The sequence below is a fragment of the Leucopleurus acutus genome (genome assembly GCF_964270905.1).
Source record: "Leucopleurus acutus genome assembly, chromosome: 18".
NCBI classification, from domain to species: domain Eukaryota; kingdom Metazoa; phylum Chordata; class Mammalia; order Artiodactyla; family Delphinidae; genus Leucopleurus; species Leucopleurus acutus.
In genome coordinates, this window is record NC_139160.1 from 50,490,041 (window position 1) to 50,515,495 (window position 25,455).

At 36.4% G+C, this 25,455-nt stretch overlaps 1 protein-coding gene across 7 annotated transcripts in view; it reads right to left on the reverse strand.

Annotated features, from left to right (window-relative positions):
* MYCBP2 (MYC binding protein 2) overlaps positions 1 to 25,455 on the reverse strand; it is a 273,166-nt gene that overhangs the window by 224,328 nt on the left and 23,383 nt on the right. For all 7 annotated transcript variants that reach the window (XM_082859416.1, XM_082859420.1, XM_082859419.1 and 4 more), the window contains exons 2-3: positions 14,178 to 14,253; positions 5,592 to 5,807 (exon numbers count right to left, since the gene is read on the reverse strand). In XM_082859416.1, coding sequence (XP_082715542.1) covers positions 5,592 to 5,807; positions 14,178 to 14,253 — 292 coding nt within the window. The remainder of the gene's footprint in view (positions 1 to 5,591; positions 5,808 to 14,177; positions 14,254 to 25,455) is intronic.

The following is a 25,455-nucleotide window of genomic DNA, read 5'->3' on the forward strand; positions in this document are numbered from 1 at the left end:
GAATTCTTCACGGATGACATTTTTGGCTAGGGTTTCTTTTTGTAAGTAGATCCCTACAGCAACAGAGAAAGTATTGAACCTTTGCAAAAACAGTAAGGCTACTTACTGAACATATTCCCGAGCTGTCTCTCTAATAAGTTTAAGGTATGATAACAAACGTATGACAACAGGTAACTCAGGTGGGCTGCCCAGGAGCAGAGCACTAGATGGCTTTCGTGAAAAACACTCATAAAACGTTAGTCAAAACAATCAAGACAAGGAATTACCCGTCTGTCTAGGTTAACCACTATGATTCTCGCTTATCATCTGTATCTTAGTTCGGTGTGGATTTTTTTTTTAATAAGGGGGAAAACTAATTCATTTCCAGAACTGTGATATGTATTCACTATACAACAAAATAAAAATCAACCTCAAGTTTTCCAATCATATTTAGCTTTGAATCATTGAGCAAAGGAGCACAACACGTTGTGAATTAAGACTTTTTTCTGAGGTTTGGCTGAGAGTATTTTACTATATGTACAAACTTTGAAATTGCACTTTACACTTTGAAGCCTGTCTTATAGTCACTGAGAACACACTATATGTCCTCCCTCAATATTAGGAAGGAAGAGTATAAGGACAAAAAAATATATAGTACTGCAAATACAATATGATTTCATTTGTGCAGAAATAAATATATTTTTAATGTGCATATACAAAAATGTTTACAGTGGGTATTTTTGGTTAATAGGATTTTAGAAATAACTTCTAATGTAAAATTTTCTTTTCCTTTTTATAAAAATGTTCTCCATTTTTTCAAATTATCTACATTGATTATGCACTGCCTTTATAAATAGCAAAATAAATGATTAATAAGTTTGACTGCTAAATAGAATAGTTCATTATAATAAGATAACACACTAAGCACTCAATACGTGCCACGATAAACTATAACTAACCACCAAACACACGGTCTTCCACTTCTCTTCATAAAATAGTCTTTTGTAAATTTACTGAATGTTATCTTTACTGTTGCTTTCAAACAATTAAATCCTGAAAGCTCTCTGTTATACTTGAAGGAACACAAAACCCAAATAATTAACTGGTACAGCTAGTCCAATGTCACTGTTGAGAAAAGTGAGGCAAAAACATATTTGGCCAAAAAAAAGAAAAAAAGTCTTCTGAGGTTTTATTTTTCTCTCCTCAAATCACGTATTTCCAAAGGTGGCATTATTATTTCACTAACAAACAATAACATAAGCGTTTAGATACATCATATATAGATTTAATATTAATAAACTCTTTGCCATTAGAAATTATATCTTCTATTAAAAACTCCTAGAATCAGTTCTAAGACTTACAGAAAACATTTGAACAAGCTCAAAAGGAAACCAAAAGTAGATTTACATATTACTACAGAGTGAAGTATACTGTCTTTAAAATTTTCTTCTCTAAAGTAAATATTTGGTAGAGACATCATTTACAAATAATAAAAATTAAAAATCTAGAGAGGAGTGAGAGAAGGGAGGAAGAAGAGGCAACAGCAACAGACGCAGTAGAGGAGGAAGGCACGGGGGCAGGAAGAGGAGAAGAATTCTGCTTCTCAGAAGATCCAGGTGTGAAATGTCTAACCTCCTAGCCTCTAACGCACCTAACCTCCTAGCCTCTAAATTTATCTACGACTTCTACCACCTTCTTCCCTTCTCTTCACACCCAGAGGAAAAAGTGCTCTTACAACTTTTCAAAGCTAATTTAGTTTTTAAACAATGATCTTGATCCCACCTACTGCTCCATCTCTAACAATTTTGTGTCAACTTCTGTCACCACACTAAGTCCCAAAACTGTATGCCTAGCTGGGACCTTTCTTTTGAACTTCAATCTTACATAGTGAGCAACGGACATCTCACAGCTCCTTCACACTCAGTATGGCCAGAACTAAACTTAATCATCGTTCCAACAAAGCACTGTTTCTCCTCCAGTTCTTTCTCTTTAAGTAAATGGCATCGCCACCTAGAAACTTCAGAAATATTTTTACATTCTACCTTCTCTTTCAGCCTTCATAACCAACTAATTAACAATTCCTGACAATTCTACTTCCTTAATATTTCTTTTATGCCAAACACTGCTACTACCCTAGTTGCATCCCCCATGAACACTTCAGACGACTGCAATAACTGGCTCACTGGTCCCTCTGCTCTAGTCTCCCCAGCCTCTAATGGATCTGCCTTTCCAGCACCCGAGTAACTTTAATAAAATACAAGTCTGATCATAGTCTTTTGCTAAAAATCTTTCGTGTTTCCAAGTTACCAGACAAAATCTGAAAATGGCTGCATGACATTTAAGGCCCATGATCCCGTTCTCTACTCTTGCCCTATTCAGCCAGTCCACTCTAGCCAAAGCTGACCACTTGTGCTTTTGTAACGATGCCATTCTCCCTGCCTGCGGGTGCATCTTCAGTCAGTGCTACGTCCTTACTCTCCCGGGCTCCACTATACCTTGCACACCCCTATCAATCCTTAGGGCACTGGACATGCCTGCTAGACATAAATTTCTTTACAGTGGGGATTGTTTCTCATCATTTTGTTCTCAGGGCCTAATAGAATGCCTGCTACAAACTGAATTTACTGAATTAAGAAGTATATAAATGAATCTGTGTACATCTACATCTTTTAACAAAATATGAGGCATGACTAGCCTCAAATAAGTTTGGATGGGAAATATGAATCCTAATATTCATATTAGGATTTTAATATTACTATTAAAAAATTATGCAGCTATGAAATTTGGAGCGCTTTAGAAGATCTGGAAATCAGATCGTGAAAGACAGTTTGAGCTGGGTAAAAACTGTTTTTGGTAAGAAAGGTATACTTTTAAGCGGGTGGGGGTACGAAAGTACTATTTTAAATGATTACTGACCTGCGAAAAACAAAAAGCAAAAAAATCTGACAAGCAAGGTCTACATCAGAGTCAAAAACAATTTAACTAACTTTTAAAAGTCAAGAAGGGAAAACACAGAATTGTATCAAAATGATACCTTGACAACAAATAAAAACTGTCTTCATTAAGTGAAATAAAAAAGAAGCAGGAGACAAAGAAACATCCGCAAGAAAAAGGAAAGCGACAGTCACACATTCAGGAGGAGCAAGAGAGAAACAACAAAGAAAAGGGAGGAACTGACATGAAAGAGCATCTGGAGCAGAGGCACAGAAATGGTCAAAAGGAAAAGAAAAAGTCCACATTTCTCACCTGCTCTCACACTCCCATCACCTCAAACCCTAAAGGCTTCACCTCTTCTTCTGTGCCCTGCAAACTGCTGCCTAAGACCTGAAAGTTTCACTCCCTGCCCTGCCCCCACCCATGGCATTCTGACTACCTCTGCATAAAGGCATCCCATTGTTCCTTCTTCTCTGATCTCACTGATTGTCTAGAGGTTTCATTTCCTTGGATATGAAGTATTTCTTAATAAACTGATGAGTTCCCTGAAAACTAATGAAATTCATTTGGACCTACACATTTTCCTGTTTGCACCTGATACTTACAACTACAGCTATCATTTATTGAGTACACGTGCATTTATTAACTCTTTGAATCCTCACTACTACCTATGAGATAGGCATTATCCCCATTTCACAGATGACAAAACTGAGGCAGAAAGCAGTCAAACAACTTTCGCAGCATTACACAGCTAGTATTTTTAATGGCAAGTTTGAACTCAGGCAGTTTGACTCTACTTCCCATATTCATCACTATACCCTGTTTCCTGACAGGTCAGTACTTGATGGAAAACTCAATATTAATTACTTGAGCTATTTGCTTTTCTTCTACTTTTCTTGTAAAGATCCCTTTTTGACTCTGCATCTTTTAACTCTGTTAATCATGCTAAAAATTCACTGTCTTAAGAATGCCTGATATTTTATTTCTTTAATACTCATTCATCCTGATGTTTTAAAACAGCCTAAGAATCAGTTGTTCTTGATTGTGCAGTACCTTTTAAATTGACTATAGTTTATTATTCAAAATCTGCATACCTGTGTGAAAGGTTTCTCTGGGTCTTTATTTTCCTTCCTAATGTTGAACCGAAGCTGAGTGATTACTATAGTACAGTGGGACTCACCCACACACAGAATGGAATTCTTATAACAAAAGTATACTTGATTCCTTCATATCCCCATATCCTAACTTAACAATGTATTTTTCCTCAACCTCCCCTAATTAAGCATAAGAAATCAGAATTAGAGACCATGCTCTTTACCTGGAGAAACTTATATGGAAAAGATGAGCCTGTTTGTTTTAAGTTGAAGAAAGAAGCTAGTAGAGAAGGTACAGTTAAGGACACTGGAGAGAAAACGAGTAAGGGGAAAAGGGTCCCAAGAGGAGATAAGGACATTTGAAGGTTGCTGATTAAGAAGCTGAGGAACTTCACAAAACCTCTACTACTCTATGAAACAGGAAGCAAGTCAACTGCTGAGAATAAGGTGAGAAGAACCTGACACTAATGATAAAGGACAGTGGTGAACTTATGAAGAGCCACCATGAAATGTACAAAATTAACAGATCAGGAACACAGCCTCTATCTGGCTTCTATTTCCAAGTAGTAAAGTAAGTATTTACATGATATCTTATGTATGCATATAAAGAAGTTTTCAAGGCACAATTTTAAGGTATCCATTTAGTAAAAAGACAATATACACGAATCATTTATGATAAAGGAAATCATTTCAAAATGTCTGTATTTAGAAAAAAAAACAAATGCATAAATCATTTATAATAAAGGTAACATTTTAAAATATGTTTATATTTTTACCCATTCTTTTGTTAGAAATACTAACTACACATACTATATAGAAAAATACATATATAAAGTAACATTATAGTCTTAAAATATACCAATGCTTAAATAGAACAGAGTACCTTAAGAACAGTTTGTTCTACTTCAATACATGTTTCTATAACACCAATTAGATTATATGCCTCTGGTAAATATGGGAGTGATAGCAGAACAATGCAGAATTGGTTCATATGTAATTTTTTTCCTAGGCAAAGGGAGCCAGGATAGCAAGAGTACAATTAACCTTATACAGAAAAGGCAATAGCTCTCTCAGCTCAGCTGCTGCACAACCAGGAGCACTTCTAGCTCTATTTCAAGACAAATTAAAATGTATACCTGCACCCAGAGGGAGGGATGTGTCCCCAGCTTTTCGTGGCTCTTGGCTTGTAGTAATTTGCACTTCCTCTTGTGCCCACCTTAATAGCAGCTCACTGGCTCAGAGTCCCACTTCCATCTGCAATGGCTCAGTGCCCACAAGCCACCATTTCCCCTGTACTGCTTTTGTACATTTTTAACAGCCCCTGTAACAGACTCCAAGCCACTGAACTCCCTTCCTATGCTTTCCAAGTACTCCCCACTGAGGTACCAATTGTTGACTTTGTTAGCACTCCAATTATAAAGTTGCATAAAGTTTTCCTGATCTAGCTCAAACCTATTTTTACCCATAGGCTCTGTTATTTTCAGTGTGCAATTTTATTAAAAGCAAGGCATTTTAGCAATGCAAACATATGTATTAAAGCCCAAACACGTAGGTTATGCATCAAAGTGGATCTTAGTGACTTACCTTTGGAAGCTTGATAGGGGGCTCTTTGGATTCCTCCTCTTCATCACTATCTGATTCTCCACTCTGCACAGAGTTCTTAGATGCAGCTGCCAACGATGTTTCCTTTTTCTGCCATTCCAGAACGCAATGGCGTACATTGCAATAAATATTAAATGCCGAAGGATTGCTATGTAGTTTGATATCTGGTATGATTACTGTATTCTCCAAGTTTTCAGACTGAAATACAGGATATAATATTTCAATTTTATATTCCTTTCCATCATCATCAATTCTCATTTTTTTTAAAAAATTAAATATTAGACAGGCCAGATGATTTGTAGAAGTCACATAGGTGATACAGCAATAACCAACCTGATAAGGGCTGGAAAGACACCAGCAAAAAACTCATCAGGACTACCCTTTTACCCCACAATAGGAAAAGAGCCAACAAAGCTCAACTGCTGGATTCAAAGGATATTCATTTGTTGCTTTTCTAAGGGACACCAGATGTACTGCAGAGTCTCAAAGGCCTACTACAAATGTTGAATTACATTTTGATTTCTTTCAAAAGTAGATATAGGGCCTTAAACAGAAATTAAGACTAAAAAAAAAACCTAATCCCTTAACTTTAGTCAATTCTAATTTCATTCTCATTCAAATAATGGTAATGCTAAGAAAACTACAGATTATGGGCATATACTTTCTGAAAGCTCTCTCTTAGCTATCTGTCTTAATAAGTACTACAAATCACATGTTTGGTACTTTAATTGTTAAAATTAAATGCTCGGGAATTCCCTGGTGGCGCAGTGGTTAAGAATCCGCCTGCCAAGGCAGGGGACACGGGTTCAATCCCTGGTCCGGGAAGATCCCACATGCCGTGGAGCAATTAAGCCCGTGCGCCACAACTACTGAAGCCCACGTGCTGCAACTACTGAAGCCCGCATGCCTAGAGTCCATGCTCTGCAATGAGAAGCCACCGCAATGAGAAGCTGTGCACTGCAAAGAAGAGTAGCCCCCACTCACCGCAGCTAGAGAAAGCCCGTGCACAGCAACGAAGACCCAACACAGCCAAACAAACAAACAAACAAAAACAACTAAATACTCAATTTGTATTTTGGTCCAGCATTTTATTCATCAGACTCCAACCACATTTTTGAGATCAACATTTACATCATAAATATACAGAACTAGTTTAAGATAGTCTACAAATGCAAATTCCAACAATTAGAGTATGTCCAACAAGTATCCAAGATAAATAAAATGACACTTTGAGTACCAAGAACATTTAGTCTCAAAATTCTACCCTTCTTCCATAAATAATTAGGAAAAAAATGGAGTACTTCTTGTTAAATCAAAGTATACTAAAGTTAACTGACATATAACATGTAAATAGGTCTTCCAGAGATATTAAAAACAAATATTAATAATTCAAATCCAACAATACTCTTAAAAAGATGATACATCATGATCAACTCAAACAAGGATGTACAACACTGGAAAAGCAATCCAAAATCCACACCAACAAAAGTAAGAGAAAAAAAAAATAAGACACTGTAAATAAACATGGAAGAAGCATTTGACAAAAATCAAATACCCATTCATGACAAAAGCCTAAGTAAATTAGGAACAGAAGAGAATTCCAAAACTGGATTAAGGGTATGTATGAAAAACACACAGCTAACATAGTAAAAGACTGAATGCCTTCACCCTAGATTGCAAACAAGGGAAAGATATCTACTCTCAGCAATCAGACTCAACAATGTGCTAGATATGCTATCCAGTGCAGTAACCCAAGAAAAAGAAATAAAAGGTATAGTTAGAAAGAAGAAATTATCTCCTAGAAATCAAATGTGTTTATTTGTAGGAGACATAAAAAAGAATCTTAAGTCTGCCAAAAAAAGTCACTAGTAATAATGTGTGGATTTAGCAAAGTCACAGGGTACCAAATAAATCTATAAAAATGAATAATATATCTATATCCTAGGAGTAAACAATTAAAATATGTAGTTTTAAAACTAGTAGCAGTAAAGTTACAGACTGGGAGAAAATGTTTGCAAACCACGTATCTGACAAATGACTAGCATCCAGCATATATAAAGAATTCTCAAAACTCAGAGAGTAGAAAACAAGCAAGCAAGCAGCCCAATTAGAAAATGGGCAAAAGACATGAACAGACATGTCACTGAAGAAGATATACAGAAGGCAGATAAGCACATGAAAAAAAGTTCAATATCATGAGCCATTAGGGAAATACAAATTAAAATAAAATGAGATTAGTACACACCTATCAGAAAGGTTAGAGTAAAAAATAGTGACATCAACAAATACTGGTGAAGATGTGGAGAAACTGGATCTCTCGTACATTGCTGATGGGAATGTAAAATGATACAGAGACTAGAAAAAGTACAGCTTTTTCTTAGAAAATTAAACATGTATTTACAGTATAATCCAGCAGTTGCACTCTTAGGCATTTATACCAGAGGAATGAAAACTTATGTTTATACAAACACCAGCACATGAATGTTCATAGAAGCTTTATTCAAAATAATCAAAACTGGAAACAACTCAGATGTTATTTAATGAATGAAGGGTTAAGCAAACTGTGGTATATCCATGCCATGGAACGCTTACTCAGCAATAAAAGGTGCAAGCTTGGTATATGCAACAACTTGGATGAATCTCAAGGAAATTATGCTAAGTGGAAAAGAACCAATCCCAAAAGGTTACATACTGCATGAGTCCATTTACATAACATTCTTGAAATGACAAATTACAGAGATGGAGAACAGATTTGTGGTTTGCAGAGGCTAGGGACAGGGTGAGGTTTGGAGGTGTCTTTGTTTATACAAAAGTAGTACAATGGTTCCTTATGATGAAACTGTTCTACACCTTCACTGTAGTAATGGTCACAAATACCCACACATGATAAAACTGCCTAAAACTAAATGCACACAAACAAATGAGTGCATGTAAAACTGGTGAAATCTAAATAAGATCTGTAGGTTCTATCAATGTTAATTTCCTAGTAGTGATATTTACTATAGTTATGCTATACCTTACCAATGGGAGAAAATGGGTAAAGGGTACACAGGATCTCTCTATATTATTTCCTACAACTGTGTTCACATTACAATCTCAAAATTAAAACAAAATTTTTAAATAATAGCATTTACAATAACATCGAAAATATATAATTATTAGTTAAATTTAATAAAATTATGTACAATCTCTGTTCACTGAAAACCAAAATAATGTTGCTGAGAGAAATTAAAGAAGACAAATAAATGGAGAGAGAGACCATGTTCATCAATGAGAAGATTCCATTTCATTAAAATGGCAATTCTTCCCCAAACCTATATTCAGTGAAATCCCAATAAAAATTCCAGAGGCTTTCTAAAAATGGAAATTTACAAGTTGATTCTAAAATTTATATATAGAAACGTAAAGAACCTAAATTAACTATAGCACTATAGCAATTTTTTTTAAAAAGACCACAGTTAAAAACATATGACCTATTTCAAAACTACTGTAATGAAGACAGTACAGTACTGGTATAAAGGTAAACATATAGATTAATTAAACAAAATAAATTCCAGAAATAGGCTTAAACAAATACAGTCACCTGAGTTTTTACAAAGGTGCCAGGATGATTCAATGGGAAAAGATGTCTTTTTAAGAAATGATACTGGACCGACTGAATACCAACATGTGGAAAAATGAACATCAACCTTTATCTCATACCATACACAAAAATTAACTTGAAATGGATCACAGACCTACATGTAACAGCTAAAATTATAAAATCTGTAGAAGAAAATATAGAAGAAAATCTATGCGACCTTGGGGTAGACAAAGACTTAGAACACGTGAATCATAAAAAAATATCAATTCGTTAAATTTATAAAACTTAAAAACCTTTGCTCTTATAAAGCACTCTACAAAAACAAAAAAGGCAAACCATAGAAGAGGAGAAATTATTTGCAACACAGCTGACAAAGGACTTTGATCTAAAATGTATAAAGTACCCTCAGAATTCAATAAGAAGACAATTATAAAAAGGGGAGATGAGTTGAAGAGATTTCACAATAAAAAGACATAATTGGTGAAAGGCACATCACATGATGATTATGATGCTCACAACATTAGTCATGAGAGAAAAGCACAGTAAAACACCAGTGAGATACCCCTATATACTTATCAGAATGACTAAAATTTCGTGTAACACTCTTATAGAGTGAAAAACAGTGATATCTTTTCAGGAGTATTTTTTTTTCCTAGCATACAAACTTTGACCATAATTATTCCCTAGGAAATAATTTTAACTGCTTTAAAATCATTCATTTTCATCTATGATTCTAAATGCCCCTTTATTTTACAAAAGAATAAAATTAATGTATTAAAAAAATGACTAAAATTTGAAAAGCTAACAAGATCATGTGTTTGCAAAGATGTGAAGCAACTGGACTTCTCATACACTACTGGTGGAACAGTAAAATGGAATAATCACTTTGGAAACAGTTTTCAGTTTCTCAAAAAGCTAAACATTCATCTACTACGCCACCTGCGAAGAAGAGTTAACACTGAGTTAACACTGCTTACTCCTTGTATTTCTCCAAGGGAAACATCACTGCCCCCTGGCCAGTACTTAGGAATGTGGTCTTTAGAGTTTCCTTTATATTAGGTATTGATGATTTTGTTACATACTCCTAGAGCAACCATACCCACTGGCTTGTCTGACTGCTTTGCAGAAACATCATGACTGACGATGTGAACCCAAGTTTCACTTGCTATGGCTGGCTGCATATCAGGATGTGTCTATGTGACCAGGTCCCCATAAAAGTCTCAGATCCTAAGACTCAAACAGGCTTCCCTGGACAGAAATGTTCCACACATATTCCTGCAGTTCACCACCAGAGAGAAATCATGTCCTGTGTGCTCACACAAGGAAGGACCAGGAGGCCCAGGCCATTACTCCCTAACCACCAACACATTTATTTTTCCTGCTGTTTACTCTGTACTTTTTGTTGTAATAAATCTTAGCCATTAGTATAAATTGCTTTCGAGTCTTATGAGTCCTTCTGGCAAATCATCGAAGAAAACATCACTTAATCATCCCACTCCTAGGTATTTACCCTCCCCAAAAAACAAAAACTTATACCCACACAAAGACTAGTACACAAATTGTTCATAGCAGTTTTATTTGCAAGGGACAGAAACTGGAAACAACACCAAAATGTCCATCAACAGATGAACAGATTAACAAATTGGGATATATCCAAACAATGGGATACTAATCAGAAAAAAAAAAGGAAAGACTATTAATATATACAACTACATCAACACAACTCAAAATCATTATGCTGAGGGAAAGAAGCCAGATGCAAGAGTATACCCAGTATGATCTCATTTATATGAAATTCTAGAAAATGAAAAATAATCTATAATGACAGAAAGTATACCTGTGGTTGTGTACAACTAGGGCTGTAAGGAGGGATGGAATGCAGCAGAGGATGAGGAAAGCCTTGGGGATGATGGAAAATTTCTAAACCTTGATTGTATCTTTCAAAACTCACTGAATTGTACACTTTATATCCCTGTCTCAGGTTCTACTATTAAGGAACCTGATCTAAGACAGATACATTTGGTAGCAGGATGCTGAGGAAGTTTCCTGTGTAATGGATTTGACTTCTCTTATAAGACAGTGAAGTCATTTGCTGGAGAGCAGAATTTATCACAAGTTTGAGGAGAGTGGCAAAGGTCTGAAATAGCCACAGGAAAATTGGAAGAACTATCTGACCAGAAAAAACAAGAAGAGAGTCTGGCTATGGATGGTCCATTTGATACTGGTAATCATGAAACTGTACTGGTATCAATAAATTCTTGTTTAACTCCTTTTAGCAGTACATGGTACTCACCTGCAGGGAAAGAGGGAAAGATGGCTGGATTTGTACAGGACTGAGTTTTGTCAGATAAATCCAACAAATGTACATGAGAGAAAGGAAGATGTGGTAGGCAGAATAATGGCCTCCAAAAATATATACCCCCTAATCCCTAGAACCTGAGAATATGTCATCTTACATGGCAAAAGGGAGCCAGCAGATATGACTAAATTAAGAATTTTGAGATGGGGGATTATTATGGATTATCTAGGTAGGCCCAAAGTAATCCCAAGGGTCCTTATAAATGGGAGAGGGTGGCAAGATGGAAGGAAGCACAACCCAAAGAATGCAGGCAGGCTCTAGAAGCCAGACAAGGCAAGGCAATGAATTCTCTTCTAGAGCCTCCAGGAAGAATATAGCCTTGCTGACACTCTGATTTTAGCCCAGTGAGATCCATTTTAGACTTCAGACTTCCAGAACCATAAGATAATTTATATTGTTTTAAGCGATAAAGTTTGTGTAATTTGTTACAGCAGCCATAAAGAACTAACACAGGAGATTAAGCAAGAATTTTTCTGAAAATACTGTAGCATCTATACTGAATAAGAAGGAAAGTAAATGAAGGAGATGGCTAATGGAGAAACAGAGGGGTCAATGACAGCAATAAAGGAGATGAAGAAGTATAGCTAAATGGCATTTTAAAAATAACTTTTATAAAAAGAGAGTGGATAAAAAAATACTCCAAAAACAGTAATAGAGGGCAAAGAGACTAACACCACCATTTTATGAGCAGTAAATGTTTCTTACTCATCTTTGCATCCCAAATACCAAGCACAAGGCCTGCACAGAGTCAGTGTGCAATTAAAGTCTGAGGTGTAAATGAAGTTTTTTTTATATCAGTCTTATCACAAGCTGCTCCTAAAAAAAGCAGATATAAAACCTGAAGGCCAACAGAAGAAAAATGAATTATGAAGGGAGCAAAGCTAGTTAGAGACAGAACTGAAGTGGAAGAAAGAGCTTGATGTCCCATATCTTCCTGGATATCACATGCCACCACTTTTAGGAAAATCAACAAATGAAACCTTAAAAAGGGCTTTAAAAGATTTTCAATATTCCCATATTCCAACTCTGCACACAGCAACAAAAAGTGGAAAAGGGTTAGAAGTAGTAAATCTGAATGACTATTTACTTGTTAAAGGTTTTCACATACTAAGTATAGTAAGAATGCTTTCCCCTTCCCTCTTCTGTCCCCAAAGCAGTAGTACGACATGATATAGTAAACATATATTATTTATCTGCCCACCCAGCAACATTTCCCTTAGGGCAACCACCCCTCCCATTCCACATAGCCTGCTAATCAGGGTGCTCACCTATAGTCCATCACAAGGTTACAAACATAACTCAGTCTAACCAATCAAAGTACCCCATCTTCCAGGTCAAAGTGAATGATGCAGGTCAATCAAAAACCCTATCCAAGATTTTCTGCCACAACTAGTAGAAGAAATCGCTTTTTGCTTAAAGAAAATAAAGCTGGAGCTGCCAGCAGCCTTAGTCCTCATCCACAGGCAATAAACCCACACTCAGAGGAAAAGAGAAGCAAGAGGATTTGATGACATTATTATAATCTCTGGGTCCAACTGATCAATTCCATCCCTTATCCTTCTATTTTTGGTTCACTACTTTAAAGGAGATTTCTCTCAGTTATAAGAGCAAAAATACTCATTAAAAAGTGCAGGAAACAATTGTCTCTAGAACTTAAATATGATATACAACCCAAGCTAAGTGACTGTTTCTATAACCAAAAGTAGAGCTCTTCAGAAATCACAAGTATGATTGCTTTCTTCCTCCTGTCTAAGCTTCTTACTACTGTTCATTAGAAAAGAGATTCTTTTACACAAAGCTGTATCTGGTCCCTGAAAATGTTTAAGAAAAAACTAGATGGATTTTATAGAGAAGATATCTGCATTGGGTAGAAGAACAGATCCTTGATCTCTAAGGTACCACCTAATTCAAATATTCTCTATTGCCTTTTTTTTGTACAGCCACCAACAGTCTAAAGAAGCTCAGAACAGTCAAAAGTCTATAGATGCACCAAGATACTCTCTAATTCATAATGTATGCATAGGTATGAGACAAACCCAAATCCAAGTCCCAACTCACAAGCCAATTTCACTCAGTTTCCAGTACATGTAGTCAGAGTGAAAAAAGAGAAGAGAAATATATATCTTCCCTCAAAGGACTGATCAAAGAAAACAAGAATAAATAATAAATAATTTTCAGCACCCAGATAATAACTTCCAGGTTGCTGGTCAAAAAGATGCCAAAAAGATGAAACTAAACAGTGTGACCAAATAATAAGGGGTTTTTAAAAATTACTTTAGCACACAGAAATAAAATGGTTTGCTAATTATACTCATACCTTATTTTTTTTATTGAGGTATAGTTGATGTACAATATTATACAAGTTTCAGGTGTATAACACAGTGATTCACAATTTTTAAAGGTTATATTCCGCTTACAGTTATTATAAAATATTGGCTATATTCCCTATATTGTACTATATATCTTTGCAGCTTGTTTATTTTATACATAGTAGTATAAGTAGTATAAGTAGTATAAGTAGTACCTCTTACCTCTTACCAAAATTAAAATTACCTTTTTAATTTTGGCATTTTTATTCAAATTAATAAAAAAGTCCTTACTCCCTATAAATTGCTAACAGTTTTACCTTGCTTCTTGTCTTCACTTTTGATTTGCTCTTCTGTTTTCTTTTCAACTTCTTCTTATTTAAAATTTTCTTATTCCTAAAAATGTAAAAAAAAAAGTAGAATAAAAGAATTATGGAAGTTCATATTTTAGAACATATAAAGCTATTAAAAATAGGTACTTCCAAAACAGATGAATAATTCTTGTATAAACTTTCTATGAAACAATATACTCTAGATGTACACATAAGATACTAACATACAATATAGCTATTGACATGACAGCAAAATACTGGATAGCTAAGAAATACACATTAAATTATTTTTTAAACGTGAATTCTGCAAATACTTTTATAAAATTTAAAAACTGTAAAAAGCCATCAAATGAAAATTTTAAAATTTTATTCAAAAGTGGGGCTGCTAATAAATACCAGTTATGTTCCCTTCCCAGAAAAATCTGCTCTTTGTAGTAGTCAGGGCTACAGTGCAAAAAGGGTCAGGAGCCCATTTTTACTAAATTACTACAGGAAAACTCCAACTCATACACTTCTCATATCCAGCAGCCAGTTTTTCATAACATCACAGCCCTAAGACCAAATTATTCTTTAAGAAAAAGGAAGCCCCTGAATGACTTTGAGAAAAGTTTTTAATGTGGCTAAGAATTAATGGAAGAAACCCAAATCGAGGAAAATGTATTTTCATCTCATTTAATATTTTTTTACATCTACCATGCTGAAGTGCACACTGCTAGGTACGTAAGACATAAGATGGAAAGGACAGTTCTTTTCCTCAAGGAGCTCAGAGACCTGGATGAAAAGCATAGTTTAAGGAGCCAGCAAAAGGATGCTACTGCTATAACAAAGACAAAAGGTGAAGCAGAGGAGGAGGAGGAAGAGGAAAAGGGAAGGATTTGCGGAGGAGGAGAAGGGAGAGACTCCAGATGCTACAGAGGTCAGGTCCTTCACACTTGGTAACTAATGTAGTGGAAGCTGTGACCAAATAAAAAAGTCGTAAGGCTAGGTCACTTGGAGGTAGGGATGTCATTCACAAAACAGGGAAGTCAAGGGGAAGAATTAGTTTGCAGAAGGAAAAAATGAGTTCGATTTTGAAAATGTTTAACTTCAAGACACTAAAACGTCAACAAAATACACATGAACAAGCATATGAAAAATTTATCCTTGACACTATCTTCAGCTTCATACTTTAAAAAAATCACAAAATTTTATCAATTATATCTTGTAAGCAGTTCTTGAATCTATCTACATCACTTCTACTGCTGATATGCTAATAATGTAAGTAACCCCTACCTCCTGCCTGGACCACTGCGAAAGCTTCATAAAAAAGCTTCATTTCTGCACATCCACGTCTGCCCCTCTTCAATCCATTTTTCATATAAGCACTCAAGTCAACTTTTTAAAAAACAAACGAATAGGTAATTCTCCCACTATAAACTCTATTAATATATTCTCAGTTCTCTTAGATAAAGACCAAAAGCACTGACGTGGTTTAAAAGATCCTCTACTAACATCTGACTTCCACCAGTCTCTCCCACCTCGTTTTGCATCCTTCTCCAACTTGTTCATCACATTCCAGCCACAAGGACTATTTATTCCGTTGTTTAAACCTGCTAATAAGCTCCTTAGCAGCTTTTTCTTAGGGGCTTTTTCTCCCTCTTCCGGGAATTCTATCCCACATCTCTTGCTAACCTCTATTCATCTTTGAGGTCCCAGTATAAGTGTCACTTACTCAGGAGTGTCCCAGACTAGGCTAGTTTCCCTAACATCCGTTCTCATTTCATCTTATACTTGTGTCTCATTGTGTAACCTACAACTGTATGTTTGGAATTATTTGTTTAATGCATCACTCTCACCAAGCTGTAAGCTCCAAGAGTGCAGAGGCCAAATCATTCTTGTTCACTGCTCCAGCCTCTGTGCTCAGAAAAGTACCTGAAACAAAGTACTCAACAGTACTTTGAGAAAATGGGAGGAAGGAGAGAGGACAGGGATAAGAGAAGGAAGTTCAGAGCTATAGCTACCAGCCTTACTTAGAGAGAAAAATAAGCAGAGGGCCAAGGATGGATCCATAGATACTTCAAAACATTTAAAGGATATCTTGGGGTTGGCGGCGTGAACACAACCTGCAGGGGGTTAGTGCACCACGGCTAGCCGGGAGGGAGTCCGGGGAAAAGTCTGGACCTGCAGAAGAGACAAGAGACTTTTTCTTCCCTCTTTGTTTCCTGGTGCGCAAAGAGAGGGGATTAAGAGCGCTGCTTAAAGGAGATCCAGAGACGGGCGTGAGCCGCGGCTAAAAGCACGGACCCCAGAGACAGGCATGAGACGCTAAGGCTGCCGCTGCCGCCACCAAGAAGCCTGTGTGCGAGCACAGGTCACTATCCACACCCGCTTCCGGGAGCCTGTGCAGCCCGCCACTGCCAGGGTCCCGGGATCCAGGGACAACTTCCCCGGGAGAACGTACGGCGCGCCTCAGGCTGGTGCAACATCACGCCGGCCTCTGCCGCCGCAGGCCCGCCCCGCATCCGTGCCCCTCCCTCCCCCCCGGCCTGAGTGAGCCAGAGCCCCCGAATCAGCGGCTCCTTTAACCCCGTCCTGTCTGAGCGAAGAACAGACGCCCTCCGGCGACCTACACGTAGAGGCGGGGACAAATCCAAAGCTGAACCCCTAGGAGCTGTGAGAACAAAGAAGAGAAAGGCAAATCTCTCCCAGCAGCCTCAGAAGCAGCGGATTGAAGCTCCACAAGCAACTTGATGTACCTGCATCTGTGGAATACATGAAGAGACAACGAATCATCCCAAATTGAGAAGGTGGACTTTAAGAGCAAGATTTATGATATTTTCCCCCTTTTCCTCTTTTTGTGAGTGTGTATGTGTATACTTCTGCGTGAGATATTGTCTGTATAGCTTTGCTTCCACCATTTGTCCTAGGGTTCTATCCGTCCGTTTTTTTTTTCTTAAAAAACTTTATTTTCTTAATAATTATTTTTTATTTTAATAACTTTATTTTCTTACTTTATTTTATTTTATTTCCCTTCTTTCTTTCTTTCCTTCCTTCCCTCCTTTCTTTCTCTCTCTTTCTTTCTATTTTTTCTCCCTTTTATTCTGAGCCGTGTGGATGAAAGGCTCTGCATGCTCCAGCCAGGAGTCAATGCTGTGCCTCTGAGGTGGGAGAGCCAACTTCAGGACACTGGTCCACAAGACCTCCCAGATCCACATAATATCAAAAGGTAAAAATCTCCCAGAGATCTCCATCTCACTACCAACACCCAGCTTCACTCAACGACCAGCAAGCTACAGTGCTGGACACCCTATGCCAAACAACTAGCAAGACAGGAGCACAACCCCAGCCATTAGCAGACAGGCTGCCTAAAATCATAATAAGTCCACAGACACCCCAAAAACACCACCAGACGTGGACCTGCCCACCAGAAAGACAAGATCCAGCCTCATACACCAGAACACAGGCACTAGTACCCTCCACCAGGAAGCCTATACAACCCACTGAACCAACCTTAGCCACTGGGGACAGACACCAAAAACAACGGCAACTACAAACCTACAGCCTGCAAAAAGGAGACCCCAAACACGGTAAGATAAGCAAAATTAGAAGACAGAAAAACCCACAGCAGATGAAGGAACAAGATAAAAACCCACCAGACCTAACAAATGAAGAGGAAACAGGCAGTCTACCTGAAAAAGAATTCAGAATAATGATAGTAAAGATGATCCAAAATCTTGGAAATAGAATAGACAAAATGCAATAAACATTTAACAAGGACCTAGAAGAACTAAAGATGAAACAAACAATGATGAACAACACAATAAATGAAATTGAAAATACTCTAGATGGGATCAATAGCAGAATAACTGAGGCAGAAGAACGGATAAGTGACGTGGAAGATAAAATAGTGGAAATGACTACTACAGAGCATAATAAAGAAAAAAGAATGAAAAGAATTGAGGACAGTCTCAGAGACCTGTGGGACAACATTAAACGCACCAACATTCGAATTATAGGTGTTACAGAAGAAGAAGAGAAAAAGAAAGGGACTGAGAAAATATTTGAAGAGATTATAGTTGAAAACTTCCCTAATATGGGAAAGGAAATAGTTAATCAAGTCCAGGAAGCACAGAGAGTCCCATACAGGATAAATCCAAGGAGAAACACGCCAAGACACATATTAATCAAACTGTCAAAAATTAAATACAAAGGAAACATATTAAAAGCAGCAAGGGAAAAACAACAAACAACACACAAGGGAATCCCCATAAGGTTAACAGCTGATCTTAAAGCAGAAACTCTGCAAGCCAGAAGGGACTGGCAGGACATATTTAAAGTGATGAAGGAGAAAAACCTGCAACCAAGATTACTCTACCCAGCATGCATCTCATTCAGATTTGATGGAGAAATTAAAACCTTTACAGACAAGCAAACGCTGAGAGAGTTCAGCACCACCAAACCAGCTTTACAACAAATGCTAAAGAAACTTCTCTAGGCAAGAAACACAAGAGAAGGAAAAGACCTACAATAACAAACCCAAAACAATTAAGAAAACGGGAATAGGAACATACATATCGATAATTACCTTAAATGTAAATGGATTAAATGCCCCCACCAAAAGACACAGACTGGCTGAATGGATACAAAAACAGGACCCATACATATGCTGTCTACAAGAGACCCACTTCAGACCTAGAGACACATACAGACTGAAAGTAAGGGAATGGAAAAAGATATTCCATGCAAATGGAAACCAAAAGAAAGCTGGAGTAGCAATTCTCATATCAGACAAAATAGACTTTAAAATAAAGACTATTAGAAGAGACAAAGAAGGACACTACATAATGATCAAGGGGTCGATCTAAGAAGAAGATATAACAATTGTAAATATTTATGCACCCAACATAGGAGCACCTCAGTACATAAGGCAAATACTAACAGCCATAAAACAGGAAATCGACAGTAACACATTCATAGTAGGGGACTTTAACACCCCACTTTCACCAATGGACAGATCATCCAAAATGAAAATAAATAAGGAAATACAAGCTTTAAATGATACATAAACAAGATGGACTTAATTGATATTTATAGGACACTCCATCCAAAAACAACAGAATACACATTTTTCTCAAGTGCTCATGGAACATTCTCCAGGATAGACCATATCTTGGGTCACAAATCAAGCCTTGGTAAATTTAAGAAAATTGAAACTGTATCAAGTATCTTTTCCGACCACAACGCTATGACACTAGATTATCAATTACAGGAAAAGATCTGTAAAAAATACAAACACACGGAGGCTAAACAATACACTACTTTATAACGAAGTGGTCACTGAAGAAATCAAAGAGGAAATCAAAAAATAGCTACAAACAAATGACAATGGAGACACGATGACCCAAAACCTATGGGATGCAGCAAAAGCAGTTCTAAGAGGGAAGTTTATAGCAATACAATCCTACCTTAAGAAACAGGAAACATCTCGAATAAAACAACCTAACCTTGCACCTAAAGCAATTAGAGAAAGAAAAACAAAAAAGCCCCAAAGTTAGCAGAAGGAAAGAAATCATAAAAATCAGGTCAGAAATAAATGAAAAAGAAATGAAGGAAACGATAGCAAAGATCAATGAAACTAATAGCTGGTTCTTTGAGAAGATAAACAAAATTGATAAACCATTAGCCAGACTCAACAAGAAAAAAACGGAGAAGACTCAAATCAACAGAATTAGAAATGAAAAAGGAGAAGTAACAACTGACACTGCAGAAATACAAAAGATCATGAGAGAATACTACAAGCAACTCTGTGCTAATAAAATGGACAACCTGGAAGAAATGGACAAATTCTTAGAAATGCACAACCTGCCAAGACTGAATCAGCAAGAAAGAGAAAATATGAACAGACCAATCACAAGCACTGAAATTGAAACTGTGATTAAAAATCTTCCAACAAACAAAAGCCCAGGACCAGATGGCTTCACAGGCGAATTCTACCAAACATTTAGAGAAGAGCTAACACCTATCCTTCTCAAACTCTTCCAAAATATAGCAGAGGGAGGAACACTCCCAAACTCATTCTACGAGGCCACCATCACCTTGATACCAAAACCAGACAAGGTTGTCACAAAGAAAGAAAACTGCAGGCCAATTATCACTGATGAACATAGATGCAAAAATCCTCAACAAAATACTACCAAACAGAATCCAACAGCACATTAAAAGGATCATACACCATGATCAAGTGGGGTTTATTCCAGGAATGCAAGGATCCTTCAATATACGCAAATCAATCAACGTGATACACCATATTAACAAACTGAAGGAGAAAAACCATATGATCATCTCAATAGATGCAGAGAAAGCTTTCGACAAAATTCAACACCCATTTATCATAAAAACCCTGCAGAAAGTAGGCACAGAGGAAACTTTCCTCAACATAATAAAGGCCATATATGACAAACCCACAGCCAACATCGTCCTCAATGGTGAAAAACTGCAACCATTTCCACTAAGATCAGGAACAAGACAAGGTTGCCCACTCTCACCACTCTTATTCAACATAGTTTTGGAAGTTTTAGCCACAGCAATCAGAGAAGAAAAGGAAATAAAAGGAATCCAAATCGGAAAAGAAGGAGTAAAGCTGTCACTGTTTGCAGATGACATGATAGTATACATAGAGAATCCTAAAGATGCTACCAGAAAACTACTAGAGCTAATCAATGAATTTGGTAAAGTAGCAGGATACAAAATTAATGCACAGAAATCTCTGGCATTCCTATACAGTAATGATGAAAAATCTGAAAGTGAAATCAAGAAAACACTCCTATTTACCACTGCAACAAAAAGAAAAAAAATCTAGGAATAAACCTACCTAAGGAGACAAAAGACCTGTATGCAAAAAATTATAAGACACTGATGAAAGAAATTAAAGATGATACAAATAGATGGAGAGATATACCATGTTCTTGGATTGGAAGAATCAACATTGTGAAAATGACTCTACTCCCCAAAGCAATCTACAGATTCAATGCAATCCCTATCAAACTACCACTGGCATTTTTCACAGAACTAGAACAAAGAATTTAACAATTTGTATGGAAACATAAAAGACCCAGAATAGTCAAAGCAATCTTGAGAATGAAAAATGGAGCTGGAGGAATCAGGCTCCCTTACTTCAGACTATACTACAAAGCTAAAGTAAGAAAGACAGTATGGTACTGGCACAAAAACAGAGAGATAGATCAATGGAACAGGATAGAAAGCCCAGAGATAAACCCATGCACATAGGGTCACCTTATCTTTGATAAAGGAGGCAAGAGTATACAATGGAGAAAAGACAGCCTCTTCAATAAGTGGTGCTGGAAAAACTGGACAGGTGCATGTAAAAGTATGAGATTAGATCACTCCCTAACAGCATACACAACAATAAGCTCAAAATGGATTAAAGACCTAAATGTAAGGCCAGAAACTATCAAACTCTTAGAGGAAAACACAGGCAGAACACTCTATGACATAAATCACAGCAAGATCCTTTTTGACCCACCTCCTAGAGAAATGGAAATAAAAACAAAAATAAACAAATGGTACCTAATGAAACTTCAAAGCTTTTGCACAGCGAAGGAAACCATAAACAAGACCAAAAGACAACCCTCAGAATGGGAGAACATATTTGCAAATGAAGCAACTGACAAAGGATTAATCTCCAAAATTAATCTCCAAAATTAACCTCCAAAATTAATCTCCAAAATTAATCTAACAAAAAAAAACAAACAACCCAATGCAAAAATGGGCAGAAGACCTAAATAGACATTTCTCCAAAGAAGATATACAGACTGCCAACAAACACATGAAAGGATGCTCAACATCTTTAATCATTCGAGAAGTGCAAATCAAAACTACAATGAGATGTCATCTCACACCAGTCAGAATGGCCATCTTCAAAAAATCTAGAAACAATAAATGCTGGAGAGGGTGTGGAGAAAAGGGAACACTCTTGCACTGCTGGTGGGAATGTGAATTGGTACAGCCACTACGGAGAACAGTATGGAAGTTCCTTAAAAAACTACAAATAGAACTGCCATATGACCCAGCAATCCCACTACTGGGCATATACCCTGAGAAAACCATAACTCAAAAAGAGTCATGTACCAAAATATTCACTGCAGCTCTATTTTCAATAGTGCGGAGATGGAAACAACCTAATTGTCCATCATCGGATGAGTGGATAAAGAAGATGTGGCACATATATACAATGGAATATTACTCAGCCATAAAAAGAAATGAAATTGAGCTATTTGTAATGAGGTGGATGGACCTAGAGTCTGTCATACAGAGTGAAGTTAGTCAGAAAGAGAAAGACAAATACTGTATGCTAACACATATATATGGAATTTAAGAAAAAAAAAGTCATGAAGAACCTAGGGGTAAGACAGGAATAAAGACACAGACCTACTGGAGAATGGACTTGAGGATATGGGGAGGGGGAAGGGTAAGCTGTGACAAAGTGAGAGAGTGGCATGGACATGTATACACTACCAAATGTAAAATAGATAGCTAGTGGGAAGCAGCCACATAGCACAGGGATTTCAGCTCGGTGCTTTGTGACCACCTAGAGGGGTGGGATAGGGAGGGTGGGAGGGAGGAAGACACAAGAGGGAAGAGATATGGGAACATATATATATGTATAAATGATTCACTTTGTTATAAAGCAGAAACTAACACACCACTGTAAAGCAATTATTCTTCAATAAAGATGTAAAATAAATAAATAAATAAATAAAATTAAATAAAATAAAGGATATCTAGCCAGAAATGTCTATTAAGGAATTATCCATGGGAGTATTTTACTCAGATTTTGGTGCAAAGGAGGTAATGAAAATCATGTATGTAGATGGGATTTCCCCAAGATAGCATGCTACAAAAGAAAAGAGAAAGAGAGTAATAGTATCAAATGTTACACATGAACAGATATACCTCCTCACATAATATATTCAACTATGAGCAAAAAATATTTATTTCAACATTTTCCCTTTCAGCACCTGCATCAGTGCCTGACACATCATGGCTGTTCAAGAAATATCAGGTGAATAAACAAGTTGATGAAAAGCAATGAGTATTTTTCATGTGTGGTTTAGGAAACCAACTTTCCTTTATACTCAAAGTTTACTTAAGTGAAATCAGTTATTTGAGCAAAAGGAATACGTAAATGCTAAAAGGTTAGCCCTTTCTATACAATTTAGAAAAGCACGAAGGTTCATTCAAAACCAGAGAAACAGAATTTATAAATATAAATTAAGATGAATTTCCTGAAGCCTACTTATCACGGACTTAAACTTTCCAAAGCATATAACAATACTTTTGTCTGTTGTGTTTAACAGACCTTCTTAAAGTTCAAATGACTTTATACATATTCCTAAAATATTTCTTTTTATGCATTTGGCATTTAATTAGTTTAATAAAAATTAATTTAATTTGGCACAATTTTAATGAATCTGGACCCACCAAATCCTGCATACAGATCAGCTGAAAAATCAGCTTTCCCCAAATCCCCACAAATTGATTTTACTGTGTTTTTTGTTGATTTGGCTGTTTTAGAAATAGAGAGTTATCCAAAAGAGCTAGTAATAAGCTAAAAATTATATGTAGAAAATCTGTATTCAACATTAGAAAATAAAAATGCTATTTTTTAGTAATATAACATCCCACTATATGACTGCATTTCAGAACTAAGCTTAAATAAACTTTTCATGGTATCTGAGGATGGAGAGGTAAAAGAAAAACTCTAGAAACAAGTCTTACACATTAAAATTTCACTGTGGAATTTCTGATGATTTAGGACTTTAAATCCTAAATCAATAGGAGCTTAATGAAGAATGTCTGGAATTGGTCCTATAAGATTTTTAGTCTTCTCATAAAAAAAAACCTCATACCCATGAGATTTGAAAGAATTACGGGTGGTAATGAAAGGCAAAGGTTATTAACATGCTCTAAATATTTATTTTAAAATATTTACTTTAAAAATTCCGAAGAAGAAATTCTCTTAATAGCTACCACTGTTTAGTAAAACCAAATACTTCTGTAATAAGAACAAATGAATTTTGCAAGTTGTTCTGTGATATAGATCATTAGTTTCTATAACAACTTATTACTGAGTCTATTTTCTAACAAAACAAAAATTAGCCATACTTTAATTTAAAACTTCTCTGACTCTAAATCTGTTTCTTCATTTGCAAAATAAAGAGATAAAAGAGATTATCTCTGAGGTTCCTTCCAACTCTAAAATGCTAGTATTTAAATAACTCAAAATTCAAAGAACTTATGGAATAAGAGGGTTTCAGTCTTTTGTTCAATCTCCCTTAAAAATGAGAAATGAAAAATTCCTGAGTCTATGATCTAAGACAGGAATAGGCAAATTTATTTCTATAAAAGGACAGATAATAGATATTTTATACTTTGTGGGCCATAAGATCTCTGTTGCAATTACTCATCTGTTAGCATGAAAGCAGCCACAGACAACACAAAAATAGATGAATGTGGCTGTATTACAATCCGATTGTAATTTCTGGATATTGAAATTTGAATTTCATACAATTTTCATGTGTCACAAAATATTTGTCTCCTTTTATTTTTTTATTCATATAGCTATTTATGTACGTATGTATTTTAAAAATGTAAGAACCATTCTTAGTTCACAGGCCATACAAAAAAAGGAACTGAGTCGGATTTGGTCTGTGGACATAGTTTGTTGACCCTTGACCTAGAGTATATTTTGATAAACAGGCTCATATCAGAAGGAAAAAAAATTAGTATGCAACACGGATAAAAATATTCAGAATATCACTATGCTTATATCAATAAGCACCCTTAAAATTATCTGCCTTTCTTTCTGCAAAGATAAACTCCTGACTTTCACTTTTATTTTACTAAAGTAAGATACCAGATAGAAGCAACCATTGTTTTTCCTTCAAAAACTAGACTAATATAGAAAGATCTGGAAGCAACTGAGGATTGGATGAAATAAAAATCCAGAGATGGAAGAGCACTTCCAAGTTGAGCAGAGATCGCTGGCATTTTCTTGCATGAAGGCATTTGCAGAGTTTGGGTACAAGTGAGGATTGAGCTCACTAAAGGAAACCAAAAACTCGGGTTCTTTATAGATGTCTGCATGGGCTGGAATGACAGACTGGAATCTAGAAAAGCTCCGAATATGTGGCCAGGACATCTAATAGTACATCTGCTTAGTGGTGGGGCACTGAAGAAAGATAGGGAGGCTGGGCCAAAAGGGCAG